Source organism: Hyperoodon ampullatus (assembly GCF_949752795.1).
Source record: "Hyperoodon ampullatus genome assembly, chromosome: 9".
NCBI classification, from domain to species: domain Eukaryota; kingdom Metazoa; phylum Chordata; class Mammalia; order Artiodactyla; family Ziphiidae; genus Hyperoodon; species Hyperoodon ampullatus.
The window spans coordinates 60438294-60455304 of NC_136922.1; the positions used below are offsets into that span (position 1 = coordinate 60438294).

Genomic DNA, 17011 nt, shown 5'->3' on the forward strand with positions numbered 1-17011 from the left:
CAATTACATGGTGAGTAAACAGGCTCAGGACATTGAGTAAACTGATGGAAGATTTAAGTAAGCATAAATGGCAGAGGTGATACTAGAGCATAGGTCTTAATTTCCAAGTCAGCTACTGTCAGATTGAGGAGTAAGGGAAAAGAGAAGATAGGAAGTTGTTGAGTACAGATCACCAGAAGAGTGGACTGTTTTCTAAAGTACTGTCTGAATCTAGGCCCACTGAGGCCAGTCCTGTGCCCAACGAAAGGTTTCCAACATAGCCGCCTTCTACTTCATAGGATGCCCTTATCGAGCTCCCAAAGAATAAGAACAAACTGCAGTTGTCTCATGAGCATCTAGCACAGTGCCTGGCACATAGTAGACGCTCCACTAGTATCTGTGAATGAATGAATTTGTTAGAGCATGCCTCATTCTGGAAGAAATTGAGAGTTGCCATGAAACAAAATATGTTCAGTGGTTATTACTCTATATTTCCCTATTGGAGATTCACAGTGCACATTAATACTTTTCAAAAGTCCTATGGAAGGGAATCCTCTCGACTTTGTTGAACCCAGGGGTGACAAATAGCAACCAGTTGTCTATGCTTTGAGTCTGAAGGCTGTCCAGTGAGTTGAGCCACAAGGACAGACACGACTTCTTCCCTGAACGTCCAGCTGTTGGCCTCCTGCGCCTTCAGCCCTTGTCATCCCTGCATTAATCCCTGCATGCAGGGCGAGGGAGCACTTCACTGGTCTTCTAGAGGCATGCTGGGGAGTAGGAGATTGCTGCGCTGGGATGTGGGGAGGGCAGTGACGGTGCAGGATCCGACCCATTAACAGAGAGAGGTAGATACGCCCTGCCAGCCCCTTGCTGCTCCAACCATCCCACCGGGGGCCCAGACACATGGGTAAAGAAGCCAACCTGTGTGTCTAGCCCCAGCTGGTACCCTACTGCAGTGACATGAGAGACCCAGGTGAGAGCCACCTAGCTGGAGCCAGGCAACAAAGATAAGCATTGTTTTAAGCTATGGGAGGGAGGGAGACGGGGAGGAAATAACTTTTAGGATCATTAGAAAAAGACTGTCAACTTTCTAATAGTAACACTATGGTGGGAAGTCTCCTGACTCACAAATGCTTAATAATTTGCATCTGCTTGCTTAATAATATCCCATTTATTAGCTCAACAGATAGTCACAGTACCTCAGTGAATGAAGGGTAACTAAAACATTCCTGTGGATGAAGGGTTACTAAAACATTTCATGTCCTCGCTTTCACAGGGAACTTGTTGCAAGATGGATCATTATAAATCCAGCTACCCCTGTGCCCCAGTGCCACTCACACCTTGTCAGAAAAGAGAGGAAACCAAAAATAATAAACATTTGAACAACAAAAAGGCATATAGCAACTCCAACAGGACCAGGTCTTAGTCCATCCAGGCCCGAGTTTTTTGTGTTTTTTTTAAATAACTAATCAGGTGAGGGAAGGTTTGAAACCAGAAATTGTCAAAGCCCCCGGAAGCCACTCCGACATGAAACCATATCTGGAGTTCACCAGGGGAAGGACACGCCCAGGGTTGAGTTGATGCCAACAGGTTCCGTGGTCAGTTCCCAGCTGGAATGTCAACACTGTTGTGCGTGGCTGTGGGACTGACACGTCAGCTTTATTACTCTGGAAAAATTAGGAAGCCAGTTGCACGTGTGGAAACACATGGCATTTGCAGGGTTGGCCAAAGAGCCTACAATAAACTACCTTACCATCTCTTTTTCTTTGTTGCTGTGATTTAAAATGTCCACAAGTGTCATGGGACAGCTTATCACAAATGTTAGTACAGCTCTAATCAGACGTAAGATTTCCCACATCTGTTCATTCACAGACAGCAATGGGAACTTCACTTTCTAAGACTTGAGGAGCTTAAAAAGCTTCGCTGAAACTCCGAATTGCAGAGACCCTGAAATGAGTTTGGTCTTTCAAAAATATTAACAATAACAAAAATAAATAATGTCAGGCAACTTGAAAATGAAATGCTTAATAAATCCTGTGGTCTCTGAAAGGGGGAAAGGGAATTAAGCTCCAATAGGGCAAGGAAGGTCACTATAGTGAGAACTTTTCCTCATGCTGAGAACTTGATAACTACTGTCTTATTCAGTACTCAGGTTTTAAATAAAACTGACATTCAGGACTTTCCTGGTGGGACAGTGGTTAAGAATCTGCCTGCCAATGCAGGGGACATGGGTTGGAGCCCTGGTCCGGTAAGATCCCACATGCCACGGAGCAACTAAGCAACTAAGCCTGTGTGCCACAACTACTGAGCCTGCGCTCTAGAGCCCGCAAGCCCCAACTACTGAGCCCTGCATGCCACAACTACTTGCGTGCCTAGAGCCCGTGCTCCGCAACAAGAGAAGCCACCGCAATGAGAAGCCTGCGCACCGCAATGAAGAGTATCCTCCGCTCGCTGCAACTAGAGAAAGCCTGTGTGCAGCAACGAAGACCCAATGCAGCCAAAAATAAATAAATAAATAGATTAATTAATTAATTAGAAAAAGAAAGAAAATGAGGTACTGAAGGAGAGCGGAGGGGAAGGGGGGCCTTCTAGGCAGAAGAATTAACACGGGAAACAACGCGGAGACCTAGCTGTACTGCTGGGCCCTGCCCCTTTGCCCTACTCTGTATGAAGTCTGGAGAGTTAGATGTCCATCTTCTCCCAGTTCTGCAAATGCCAATGAAATGGTGAGAAGATCTGATCCTCAGTCAGTGCCCAAGAGACTCACGGGTGAGAGACTCCCTGCCGACGGGGGCAGGGAATGAGACATATGTGAAGTCAGCCCTGGGAATGAACAAGATGGCAGCAGTTGTGGATTCTGCCCGACTCCACAGCACACCAAGCTCATTACGCCCTCCACTCACCAACACCCACTCCAACAATCACGCAGTAAATAAGATGAAATGATTATACCAGAGAATACCTGGTACACCCTGCGGCCAGTAACTTCCCAGCAGAAAGAGTTAGACTAAAACTTGAGGGAATATGACCACTCATCTCAAGCACTTGGTTAGGAGAAGCAGTTACGCATTTGTTCCTGTCCCATGCACCATTATGTGGCACTCTGGCCCAGAAAAGGAAAGTCACACTTCCCTCATGGAAATCAGGACCACTAATTGCCACCCATGTCATTCGCCAGTTAGTGGTACTAAAGCAGGCAGCCTCCGCAGCCCAAGGTTCATGCAATTTTCTTTTGGCCTCAGATGGAGAAACAACACTCCACAAAGGCCCCACCAACCTAGACACAGACAAACTGCAGGAGAGGAAACTGCTGGAAACTCAAGAAAAATAGAAGTCAAAGAATAATGACAAGAAAATAAAAATGACCAGGGGAAAGGATGTAAAAAAGGAATGAAAGAGAGGTGGGAAAGAGAGAAGGCCTCATCATAAAGGGTGTAGCTTATAGCCCGCCCCCCACCAGCTTTTTCGGGTTTTTTCCGTCAGCTGCAATCTGGGTCGTTACTTTGCTCCCTCTTTTAACATCGCTGATGTGCAAGACATCCTTCAGACAGTGTTTGGACCCTTGAGAGAAAGGCAGCAAGACGGCAGGGCACAGAGGACCAGCTCTCATGAAACGTGGAGAGAAGGCGCATCTGGAGGCAGGCAGGGTACAAGGGCAGCATCCCTGTCCAGCTTTCTCCACTTAGAAAGAAGGGAAAAATCTCTTTCTGCAAGCAGAGCTGTCCTCTGGACAAACTAGCTTGTCGAACGATCCCCTGGGCTCCTGAGATAACAATTTTGTTGCTTTCTCACCCCTGCGCCCACTTCCACGCCACATTCTGATCCACAGGAATGTACATGTGCACCTGGGATACCCAGACAGCGCGTCAGGACACCCTGATGGGACCTCACATCTCCATCCTGGGGTTTTCACTGTAGTTTAAACAAAGCGCATCTGTGCTTCCCATGATAAAAATTTAACAGTATATAGACCAGGTGAAATCTTGGGCCACTTACCTGTGATACATTTGGGTTTCATGCTTTTATATCAGAAGCAGGTATAAAAAGTACTGAAATAGATTTTTTTAGTGTTCAGAGACATACTGAAGAGGGAGTGATACGGGAAGTGCTTATGCTGCCACACATTTTTCAAGCCTTTCTTTAAAAACAGTCAGTCTGCTGGGGAAAGTAGCATCTCATCAAATGCACCAGGTATGGTTTTGATTTTTACATTTCTATCTCACAGTTGGATTTTAAAGAGCGGCTAACACCTCATGGGAAAGTTTGCAGATTTGTTTTTCGACACACGCCCTCGGACCCACACTTGAGGGCTGTGGGTGTTCTCACTGTTCTGGCCCTTTGAGTCTTCTTAGTAGAGAATTCGGCACCCCCAGCTGCCCTGACACCCAGAGGCAGGCCCGAGAGACACAGGCTCTACGCCGACTACAGAGAGTTCATTGAAGCTAGAGCGGGCGGGTTTGGTGAGAAAGATACCAAAGCCCCTTTTCTCCTGAACTCCTTTCAAGCAAGGGCTTCCTCAGCTGGAAGCAAACACCCTGCAGCGTTTTCCAAAAGGGCTCTGTGAGCCGTCTGCGGAGCCGACCACTGCGGAAGGTGTTCGGCAAATAAACAGGTGACGCATTTGATATTCTGACTGGTCTGACATGAACCTCAAGAATATCAAAGACATGATTCTCCCACCAAAAAACTCCCTTTTGACGTACCGCTCCCACACAGGTCAGTGAAGGGGAAAACACACCCAACGGCCAGAAACCAGGGACAGCACTGACCTGAGGGCAACCTGGGCCCCAGCCCGGCTTTCCGGGGGGCCACACAGCCGATCGGCGCAGAAAAGGGAAGCACCTCTCCTCAGACTCTACTGACACGGGACTTGCCGTTTTCCTTGCAGTTAGGCCAAGCGAGGTGGCACTTCTCTTACCTTGTACCTCTTCTTACATCCGGGAACCGGGCAGGCGAAGGGCTTCTCCTCGCCGCCGTTCATGCACATGGAGCTGAGGATGGCCTCGGAGCTGATGGCGCTCTCTGTGGTCCAGGACTCGTCGCTGTCCGACTCCTCGTAATCCACCTCCTCCTCGTCGTACTCGCTGCCTGTGGGGCCAGAGGAGAAACACAAGGGCTGTCAGGACGCCCCGCACGGTGGCGGCTCCTGCTGCCCTGGGAAAGAGCGTCCAGGAACCAAGGGGCCGCAAGTGCATCTAGTCCCCGGGACAGTCCCGGGGGCAGCATATCTGCTTTCCCACGGGAGAGACCGGGGAAAGGTCTTCCCAGCGATTCATGGCGAGGAATGAGCTGTGCAAGAACTTGGACTCAGTATTCTGCGGCAAAGGTGATTGACTGCAAAGGTGCTGGGAAGGCTAAAACCAAAAATAACCAACTACGACAGACACACCCTTGCCCCAACACACACACACATGCACACACACGATATGCCTGACATTACAATAGACAGAATTCTGTCCCCTTAGTTTTATGCTTTATTGGCATGGTAAATACAAAAATCTGTAGGAGGGGGTTACATTTTACACTTACTAGGTATTTACACTTCGGTGGGAATTAATTTCAGATCTTTTTCTTTATAAGCTGAGCTGGGAAGACCATGAAGAAATTTAGAACTAAAAGGGTGTTACCCCAAGCTAGGGAGCAGGGGGACAGAAATGCCCAGAGCTCTGAGGGCACAATGTCATCATCATCATCAGAATGCAGGTCCAGCTCGAGGAAGACCAAACGATTCCCTACCGCACCTGTCCTCAGGGAATAGCCCCTGCCTTTCAGCTACACAAAACCCTCCCTGGGAGGGAGGGCTGAGCCATCGCAGCAGACAGCTCAGACAGACGAGGGGATTCCCTCGCATCCTGGTTAAGAGCTCTGCTCAGAACTGAATTAAAAATCTGCTCTGCTGACTTCTGCCCAGGACGGCAGGGATGGAGAACCACTTCAACAAGCAGCCCCTCTTTGCTCTTTTTTTAACGAGGTCCACAGCCGTTTATTTGGAGCTTTTGCACAATATAACCCTGAAGGACATAATTCTACAGATCATAAACAGTGTAAAATAATATGTTGACAAGTCCTAATGCATTTACAAGACCCGTGGAATAAATAGGAATTATAGAACAACATCAATAAGAATTATATGGTAGCAATTACAGTTGTGAAATTCATCCCCTAGTTGTGAGGCTAAATTGCACCCGGGGCCTGCCTGGGTGCTGCATGGGCTCCCCCTGCTACATCAATTATTTCAACACCAGATATTGGCACTTTTATTGGGTTTCATTTTAATAGGCATTAATAAGATTGTTTGAAGAGCCAGTTGAGCCAGGAACAAGGACGCCAGCATCTGAGGAGAACACTTAAAAGGATCCAGGAAGGAAGGAAGGGACCTCAAGGTGAACAAGTGCCTCGTATGGTTCAGGCACACTGGCTGCATCAGCTCATTGAATCCTCTGGTGACCCTGTGAGGTGGGGTGTCACTTACGTACACGTGAGGAAATAAGCCCTGTGAGGCTCAAGAGCTGACGCATCCTCAATTAGCTAGTAAGGGAGTCACCTTTTCTCACGTTGCCTCCCGGCCTCCAGTGCCGGCAGCTCTCTGGGGGTGGGGTGGGGTGGGGTGTGTCTCTCTCAACCTCCGTGTCACTGGGCCTCCACCATCTACCACTCAGAATTCAAAGCAGCCTGTTTTGAAGCCTGTTTAGAAACTCTGGAATTCAGTGTGGGTTTCAGTAAGCCCCACTGCGCTTGGCTGGAGCCCCCAGAGACAAGAGACCCAGCTGGGAAGCGCTCGTAGGACACAGCACAGGGGTACTGCTCTGCCGCATCCCTCAGTCCACGAGCAAATCTGGAAACCTGTTTCTAAGTAGGGCACTGTTTAGGACGTTTTACTCTTAAACAAATGGCACATGCTGGTGTCCTTTAAACTGCTTGTTAGAAAACTATAAATACTATTTCGCAAAGCTCTTCCACCAGGACTTGAGAAAGTGAGAATGACTAATTTACCCATCTAATTGAGCTAATTTGTTAACCTGAATACCAAGAATGGCACAACGTTTACAACTGGGGGCAGGGTGAAAGCCTCAGACCAACCAGAGGGCTTAATGAAGCCCAGCAGAAGATAAAACTTCAAAACTCTTCGGGATCAAAAGGGGCCAGGCCTGGGGGGTTCATGCTGTGGACACACTCGCCTGGAAACCATGCAGCATCCAGTCCCAAGTGGGGCAGGTAGGAGGACCACATGATCTACTGTCCGTGTCAGGATGCCTCTGCGAGTGAAAGCCAGCACAGGGACAACAGGCATACAAAACTGGGCCCCCCACACACATCCTCGTCATCGGCACACCACAAGGTCCTTTGGGTGCTTTGTGAAACTATCTCCCCTGGATGGGGATCGAGAAGGATCTGTTTCTACTTAGTTCTGTCCTATAACAAAGCCGAGCAAGGCCCAACCGTGGGTTCATGCCTTGGCTAGACACTGTCAGCTGAGTGACCAACCTACTTGGCCTCTACTTTCTCTTCTGTGAAATGGGAGAAAAAAATCTCTTCCTTACAGTTTAAGGATTAGAATTAATGTTTATAAAGCACCTGGCACAGGAGGACCTACACATAGTAAGTGCTCAAAAAAACAGAAGACAGTATAATACTATTTTTGTAATAATACTATTTATAATATTACATGTAAAATAATACTATTTTTAGAAAGGCCTGTTGCAAAACCAAACAAAAAATAAGATAATTCTGATAGGTTTGGGCATCTCCACCAGAAAACATACAAGAGGGATTCCATAACAAGAGAGGTGCTGTGCTGGCTGAGGACTGTTCGTGCAGATGCATCTATAGGGGCCAAGCTGGGAGCCCAGGCTGGGAGCCCATGTGAGCCCTGGTGCTGCCACCGACAAACTGTGTGACCCCAGGCAAGCGAAGTTACCTCTCTGAGTTTTAGAGTCCTCATCTGTAAAATGGGCTGATAATACTACTACCTCTTAAGGTTGCTGTGAGGAGCAACTGAGTTCCTGTTTTTAAAAGTATTTAGAACAATGATACATGGTAAGCATTAAAGAAGCATTTGGTAAATAAATAGGCAAAAGGTCACGTGAGCAGTTTACTTCATCCACTGTTCCCTCGCTTTCTCTTGAGGGTACTCACTTTTTAAAAACAGGAGTGGGGGGGTCTACTGTTGCTTGTGTTCCTGTACCCCAAGTGCTACCATCAAACAGGAGAAATGTCGCCAGCTGTGAGGCGTGTCCTGCAGCCAGAGGGCATCCTGCAGGTACAGGGGTTGCTATTGTCCCGGAAAGCCACACAAGCTCAGACGCTGGCATCCACTTGGTGCTCATGTCTGGAAACCTTGCCAGCAGGGCCTGCCGTGCCCTGAAGAAAACATCCGAGGCCCCGAAACCTACTGCTCTCTCTTTTCACACATCTTTGAACCCTAGGAAATGCTAACCTGAAAGGAGTTATGGCTTTAGTTCAGAAACATGTGGGCCAACCCTCTCTGCTTTGTTTTATTCATGTCCTCATGCCTTTCAAAGGAGAAAAGTCAACCCCAACCTGGTTCATTTTCAATTTCTGCTTCACCTGCCATCTCAAAACTAACTTCTGAACGAAGGGATCTGCAGCACTTGCCAGCCCTCTGCAAGAGAATTCCGCCCCCTGCCCCCCATTTAGGGAAAGCAGGATGGAGCAAGCCCGACTCTCCTAGCAGGGGTCTCCCAGCTTTTCGATCCTCTCCTACATCCTGGTCAATAAGAAATTGTGGGCACTGCTCCCCTGAGGGGGAGCGTGTGTGAATATACTGTTTATAAATGACATACATGTACTAAATATCACTATATAAAACAGATATGCAAATAAAAGGATGAGGATGAAATAGTTTAATAAATATATATATTAATATGAGAAATATTTCCCTTAGTAAGTGTAAAGATTTCATATCTCTTTCCTCCACCTCATAGATTGTCTGGTGCCCCCACTTTGGAGCCCACTGCCCTCCAGGCCAGCTGGAGGGGTCAAACGGGCCCCATCATAGCCAGCTTTGAGGTCGTCAGATATGATGAGCCTTTGGATTGTTCCAGGGGAGAGGTATGGGGTGTTAAGGAATGGATACGCTCATTCATTCACCCTGATCTTGAGTTAATGGGTGATCTCTGAGGCCCCGTGTGAGCCCCATCCTGTCAGCCTATCAGAGCGGGTGCTGGGCTCCAGCCACCAGACAGAGGGAGGATTCGGAATCAATTCAGGCTTCTAGTTCTGAGTGCCCATCACCCAGAATCCATAAAATGTTAATTGCCACATCAGTTTCTGAAGAAAAAAATTATAAAAAGTATTTCCTCTGTGAAAAGAGGAAAAAGACCCCCAAACACCCTACCTGTAGTTGTAAGTAACTGGGGCAGGGAGGCGGGAGGAAAGCATGGGAGTCACAAGAAGAAATTTATCCCCCTGGGGCCCAGAACAGGTGTCTGGGGACAGGCTGGCAGGTGTCCTCCTAGCAAGCAGGGTTGGGAAACATTGAGTTGGTGAGTGGGAATTTTGCAACTAGAAGGAGAGGTGCTCCGCAGTCTATCTGGGCGGGCTCCCTTTCTCCAGGGCTACGGACTGGCGATTCTAGCAGGGAAACACTACGTACGCTGTGGTGAGTTACCGGTTCATCTTCATCTCTCCCCTCTTCTCTCCACCTCCCACCCTTTCCTTCCTACAAGTCAACCCTAAGCCCTGGCAACTGAAAGGGACAAGCGCTCAAACACAAGACAGAAAACTTGCTCTAGGCCAACACCTCCTCCCCACACTGACCGTCTTGAAGAGTCCAGAGGAGAGCATTCTCACAACTAAAGAGAAAGCCTGAAGGCCTTAATTAAGAAAAGCAGATAAAAACGCCATGGACGTGGCTTCTTTAGAGCGACGGTGGCTGGTTCTGTGGCTTCTAGAAATGCCACCCTTTCCTCTGGGTTTTGGCACCTGGGGAGGCTGTCAGCACAGGGACACAAACTATAAAGACATTGCCCTTGTATTTTAAAACAAAGATTGACTGACTGGGTCAGATTTCTAATTGGGATGAACTTGTTCTCTTAGAAGAGAGAACACCTTCAAAGATCTGCATCTCAAGGACACGAAGGACAGAGGGCTGGGATGCTGGATGAACTGCCAGGGGGGATTTATCATGGGGATTCAGCCAAGCAATTATTTTGTTAGGATGGTTACTGTTTTTGCTGATGCTCTGGTTACAAAGTCCCATAGCTTTGAGGCTCTGCCCAACCTCAGTTCTCCCGTAAGCCCTGTTATTTTTACTGCACTAATGGGCACAATATGAAGATTTGAGGAATGCACAAAGGCATGATAGCCAAAATGCCTGTTTTCTTTGATCTGGCCTCCTTTTGCTTTAAATCATTTGCTACTTAAATTCTGGCACTTATTTCTCCATCTAACCTGACCTGTGCCTACTTGAATTTTTTTTTTTTTTTTTTTTTTTTGGCTGCGTTGGGTCTTCGTTGCTGCGCATGGGCTTTCTCTAGTTGCAGTGCGTGGGCTTCTCACTGCAGTGGCTTCTCTTGTTGTGGAGCATGGGCTCAGTAGCTGTGGCGCATGGACTTAGGTGCTCTGCGGCATGTGGGATCTTCCCGGACCGGGGCTCGAACCCGTGTCCCCTGCATTGGCAGGCGGATTCTTAACCACTGCGCCACCAGGGAAGTCCCAACTTGCGTTTTTTTTTTTTTTAATAAAAATTGTAGCTGCCTAAGAGCGAGCAAATTTTGCTTTACACATGCATTTCTGGAAGCAGAAGGGGTTGGGAGATCCCTCTGCCATTTAAGTGGTGGGGTGGCTCCTGTGAGCCTGGCATGGGGACAGGTGTTTTCCATGGAACCTGAGGTTCAGGAGGTGAGGGACGTGCCCAAGGTCATCCAGCTAGATACAGGCAGACTGGACTGGTACTTGGGTCTTCAGTTTCAAAGTCTGTGCTTCTTTGATTTATTTTCAAATGGAATATCCCTGATCGAGGGAGACAAAGATTTGACACACAGAGCAAAGCCCTGGAAGTGCTGGGGAGGAGGGAGTCCCAGCCACATGTGGGGCGGGTGTGTGAGCGTGTTGGAAGCACAGGGCTAGCCCTGTACAGTCGGGCAGGGGTGGGCCCTGCCCTCCTGGGTGGTGGCCGTCCAGTGTTCCAAAGAAAAGCTCCATGAGTTGATTTTTTTCAGGCTCTCCTTAGTCTTAGTCACTAAGCAATTTAAAAATGACTTTCACCAAGGTTAGAGTTTCTACAAGAAAATGTCACTTCACCTTGCACGGTCACAGGTAGGAACTGGCAGGCACTAATTTTTCTCAGGTTGAATTTTCCACTGTCATCCTCCATGGCTGCACAGTCCCCATCGTGGGGGCCTGAGGCAGGCAGGACAGTGGCTAAGGGAAGTGCCTTTGGGTGGGCCCAAGAGCTCATGCCAGCATTTCAGTGTGGGAAATGAGCAAACCTAGTAGGTAGGATTTCATAGGGCAGGACTATAAAAGATTCTACAGGACTGCCGGAAGATTCCTCCCGGTTGTCAGCCAAGGAAGTAAAAATCAGAGCTGGTTTCATGAATCACATGAAAAGACAAGGGGGTCCAGAGTCCATGTACACACGTACATCCGTATCCACCCACCTGCACGAGCCCACTTCATGGCCCAGGAGCCAGCTGAGCGTCTCCGTCAAGCTCACCCTCACTTGCCACAAGGGCCATTTCTAACCTTGTTCATGGCCTCCAGCTTCTACCCACCACCTCTGTCCTCTGCTCACCTCTTTACTCTGTGAACATGGCCCCGACCTATTTTAGTGCCTATAGGGTTCTTGTTCTTTGTATTTATAAACAGAGTGACACACAGATAGAGAAAAATAAGTCAACCTTTTCTAGAAACCCAATATGCCCCATTTTTCTTTCCACACAGATCATTAATATTCATGCAAAAGTGATAACTGCAGTGACAGCAAATTCAAACTCTCCTGGGGTGTCAAACTCTCCTGGGGTGTCAAACTCTGGCAAGGACATTAGCAAAGAGTTGCCCTTCTGCCTTACAGACTTATCATTATAAATTAGCTTTCATTGGTATTGACCCACTTTATACGAGCTGAAGCAACAACAATCTAAATGAGCTGGCAATGTGTGATTTCGACGGAAGACACACTGTTGCCTCTGGGGACCATCACCAAGTCTCAAAACTTCTTGACCTCCTAGCTCCTGGTCTCCGCTCATTCCTAGAATGTCATTCTCCCCTGTCTCCTCCTTAACTGTGGAACTGGTCCTGGTTCTCCAAGTCAGAAGTAATGCCTCCCTCACAGGGCTAAACACTTCCTAATGTATTAGGAGGCTCTTGGTCATTACCTTTGGTAAAGACCACAGTGCCCAGGGCAGTGCTTGCACTTAAGGAGCCAACAGACATGTGTTTGTTGAATGAATGAATGAGGGAATACACTTCACAGACTCTAGTGGTAGAAAGGGAGCCAAGATTACAGTCTCTACTCTTGGCCTCCTACAGTCTTAAACAAAGAAAATTAGATGATCTCAGTTGCCTGCTTAAAACTCTCCAATGGCTTCCCACAGCAAGGAGCAGCCCCACGCCCTGTCGTGACCTTTCTCCATATCATAGTTGCTTGGATCTTTACTATCTGGAGGACATTTTTTTTTTATAAGAAAACTTAACAACTACTTATGCAGTTGACCCTTGAACAACATGGGTTTGAACTTCATGGGTCCACTTATATGCAGACATTTTTTCAATTGTAAACACTTAGTACCATATGATCCTTGGCTAGTTGAATCCATGGATATGGAGGAACTGTGGATATGAAGGGCCAACTAAATTTTACTCAGACTTTTGACTGCGTGGAGGGTTAGCGCCTCTAGCACCGTCCCCGCGCACACACACACCGGTTTTCAATAGTCCATTGTATTTGGTTTAGTGCTAAATTTTTACACCTATAAACCTATCTAACAAACATTTCTAAATATTCAGATGCTATTAAATAAATAAAAACATTATCTAAAAACAGACTGCACTTAGACATTTAAGTGTTGGTTACAAACTTAGATTCTACACATTTCAACAAAATGATGCCAATTTACCATTTAAGTAGATAAGCTTAGTATCTTAAAAACAGACAAATCATACAAATGATCACAGTGACCACACAACCTACATTTAACCTGTTACACAAGTTGGCCTTACAGATTTATTTCTTCATTATTTCCATCCTTAGGTTTGGCCTTCTTGGGGTACAAGAATCTGGTGACTAAAAGAAACAGGAGCTGATGTTGGCCACTGGGAGATACGGGTTCCAAGTTATTGACCAACTGACCCTTGGCGAGGACCATCAGGGCAAGATGATGCAAGAGTGAGTCTGCATTTCCTGGGCTGGATGCCTAGGGCTTCTTTACTCAAGGTTTGCTTGTTCCACAACAGGATTTTTAAAGCCCCTGTCTTTCTTGCCACATGACGTCCTCAGTATAATTCCCAGGCCTGTTGGAGAGCTCACCTCCCGGGGGACCAGGCATTCCCTGCCGGCCAGGCTCCTTCCCCCATCTGCCAAGCCACCCCCACTCAGGACCTCTTCCCACTTGTTGGGACCACGGTGTTAGCTGGTCTTTCCTACTACTCCTGCCCCAGTTGCTCCTTTTCCTGCAACTATAAGGCTTACTCACAATTCCCTGCCAATCTGCTAACGGAGGTGGGGAAAAAGAACACCTGTATTTTACAGACAGACATCAACTTCAACACAACCCCTACCTATGCCGACACTCCCAATTTTGCTGTAGCAAAATTTACAGAAATATAAATGCACACTATTATTTTCACTGTCCTTGTATTAATAGCTACTTTTGGGCATACTTTATATTAATTTCCCCATGTTAAGTATCATTTGGGACTCAATGATTTTCACCAATTCAATTAATTACCAATTAATTAATCACCACCGATTCAATTAATTAATCACTATTAATGGTAATTAATAGTATGATTAATTAATCATACTAACTTGGCCCGCAGAAGGCCCCTTGCGGCATGTAGGACCCTAGTTCCCTGACCAGGGATCGAAGCCGTGCCCCCTGCAGTGGAAGCGTGGAGTTTTAACCACTGGATCGCCAGGGAAGTCCCTCCATTATCATTTTTTAATGAAAAATTTCTTCTCTTTAATCAAAGCCATCATTGTATGCAGTAAAAAAGATAGATCTATGAGGCTATAATGAAAAGAGGAGTCCTCTCTCCTGCCCATTCCCCCTCTCCACTCCCCCATGGCAACCAGTTATAAGTCTTTTACCTGGATTTACTCCCCATTGCTAAATAGCATGCCTCTATTGCTATTTTCTGATGTTCAGTTTTGGGGTATCTATTGACCTCCCTACACAAGATAAGAATTCTGATCTTTCACGTATTTCCCAACCCTCCTTCCATCCTCCCCCTCCTCCTAGCAGAATTTCATTATAATATTTGATTTCATTGTTATTCAATGTTTGCATTCTTATGACACCAGGCCATGTAGCAAACTAGGATCACATTTTTGTTGTCCTTGCAACTAATAAACACCACAGCCATAGGCTATTTGGCTGTTGTCATCTTTCTCACCTGCATCCTCCTCCTCTCCTCAGCATCATCATCATCATAAGGGCAGCTGACAGGGGCCACTGCCGCTGAGTCTCCGGAGGGATGGGGCTGTACAGACTACTCCTTGTGGCCATGGGCTCACAACTGACATTCCCAACTTAACTCTAACCTTAACAAATCCATTCAAATGTTACTCAAAATAAAGGCTGAGATAGATTTTCTCTGCAATGTGGCTACTGCCCGAGCCTGTCATTTTCCTTCCTTCTCTTTCCTGATGCTTGTTTGCCTTCGGTCCACCGCGCTGGGAGCCGGTCAATGACAACGCTCTCCATATTCTGAATTAGAGGCTGGGTGTCTGCAAAACGCTGAGCTTGTGACCCTGCAGGGCCTTTTCCTGTGCTTCCCTCTCCTTGGACACTCTTCTCCCAGCTTTTCTGGTTGGCTCCTCCTCAGCACATCCAGGTCTCAGCTCGGACGGCAGCTCCTCCAAGAGGCTGGCCCACTGGCCTGCCCCACCTACCCACCTACTGAAGTAGCCCACCCACCTCCGGGCACAGCCTCCTCCCCAGGTGGGTACCTTCCTCACAGCACATCTAACTTCCTAAGCGATCTTGTTTTCATCGTTATCTTTCCTCCCCACTAGAATGGAAGCTCCACATCACTGAATTTCTGGTGGCCTGGAGAGTACCTGTCACACAAGAGTCACTCAGTGTGTATTTGCTGAACAGACAAATGAAAGGCAAGGATGACACAGGCCTCCTGACACCCAGGTCACTGCTTTCCAACCACGTGACATCGTTACCCGTGGACACTGCAAGTGATGAAGGCATAGTGGAGATGCACACGCAGTCGTATTTCTGACATCCAGGTTCTGCCACTTAATGGCAGATGAGATGCAGAAGTCCAATCCCCAGTGACCTTCCTCTGGGTTGATTTTTTTGACACAGAAGTGAGAACCATGACTTGACGACATGGTCACAGGCAGCCACACTCCTGCTGGTACACTCACAATGAGAGGAGCGCTGGAGGGGTGTGGAGGCTGTCACCCCCAAACCAGCCAGGTCCGTAGCCGGAGCGGGCACTCTACCAGGACAGCGCAGCCCAGCTGCCACCTGGCCACCGTGATGTGACCGTTGTCACTGACGGGCTATGCTGTGCTCCGAGGCTGCGACTCTCCTCCTGGCACCTTCCTCTGTCAGGGAAGTGGGGAAGAGGTCGCTCTCACTCCACGGCTCATGATTTAATTGGAGGTCAAGATCAAGGCTATGGAAATCAACGTCTTCTAAAAACTGGGTGTTCAGGTTTTAAAACAATTCCACAGAGCAAGGGTAAGAAATCCTGTATTCGAATATGGCACATTTGCAGAAAAAGATGAACAGAAAACACGAGCCTCTTTCTCATCAATGTTTTCTTATTATGCCTCAATCCTTTTCTTCTTTCTCCTTGAGGCTTCAAAGAATCCCTCTGTACTTCTCTCACCTCATCTTGGAGTCAAGCCTGCAGCTTGTTCCTAACTCTGAGTTTTGGTACCTAATTTCCCAGCTCTCCATCTTGGTGAGAGGAGAAAGAAAGTGCCCCCAAAGCACAGGAAAATAGTGTCTCCTTTATTGTTCCCGCGTCTTGGCTATCTTTCAGGGAAACCATGAGCAATGAGAAACAACAATGTCCCTGCAGTACTGGGAGGATCTCAGTGACATCGCTGTCCCCACCTCTCCTCCCTCCTCATCAGCTCCACTATTTTACCTTTGGAGGAGATCAAAATGGCTCCTTTCCCCTGAGCCTTCCAGTTGCTGCTCAAGATTCATGGAGACTTAACATAAAGGTTTCCTGTGGCAACAGGCAACTCTTTAAGACCTACTTCCGATGCAGAAGTGTTTTCAAATTGTGACTCATAAGTGGGTCGTGAAATCATTTTTGTGGGGCACAATCAGCTTTTAAAAAAATAAAAAGAGGGCTTCCCTGGTGGCGCAGCGGTTGAGAGTCCGCCTGCCGATGCAGGGGACACGGGTTCGTGCCCCGGCCCGGGAAGATCCCACATGCCGTGGAGTGGCTGGGCCCGTGAGCCATGGCCGCTGAGCCTGCGCGTCCAGAGCCTGTGCTCCGCAATGGGAGAGGCCACAGCAGTGAGAGGCCCGCGTACAGCGAAAAAAAAAAAAAAAGAAAGAAAGTATCAGAGTGTGAGATGTGTTTGTAAAACTTGTTTCAGGTATGTGTCTCAGTGTAAAAATCATTCTGACCACATGTCACAGGAAGAAAGCATAAAGCCATTTTTAACCACCAGCATCTCATTTATAGAACTTCTTTCTAAAAGAACCAACGTTTCATCCAGAGGAAACAAATCAAACAATTTTAACCGACATTTAAATAGGGTATAGAACAGGCTGAAACAGAAGAGAAAGGTCGTTTTTGGTGCCTGTCAATAAGGCATCATGTCAGCTAGCAGGAACCTACAATGTATCGGGGAGGCAGGCTG

At 47.5% G+C, this 17011-nt stretch overlaps 1 protein-coding gene across 4 annotated transcripts in view; it reads right to left on the reverse strand.

Annotated features, from left to right (window-relative positions):
• The window catches only part of JAZF1 (JAZF zinc finger 1), a gene marked incomplete at both ends in the record, with an annotated part of 355552 nt that overhangs the window by 3238 nt on the left and 335303 nt on the right, over positions 1 to 17011 (reverse strand). For 3 of the 4 annotated variants that reach the window (XM_079711331.1, XM_079711330.1, XM_079711329.1), the window contains one exon: positions 4898 to 5067. In XM_079711331.1, coding sequence (XP_079567457.1) covers positions 4898 to 5067 — 170 coding nt within the window. The remainder of the gene's footprint in view (positions 1 to 4897; positions 5068 to 17011) is intronic. The other variant, XM_079711328.1, reaches the window with a different exon arrangement.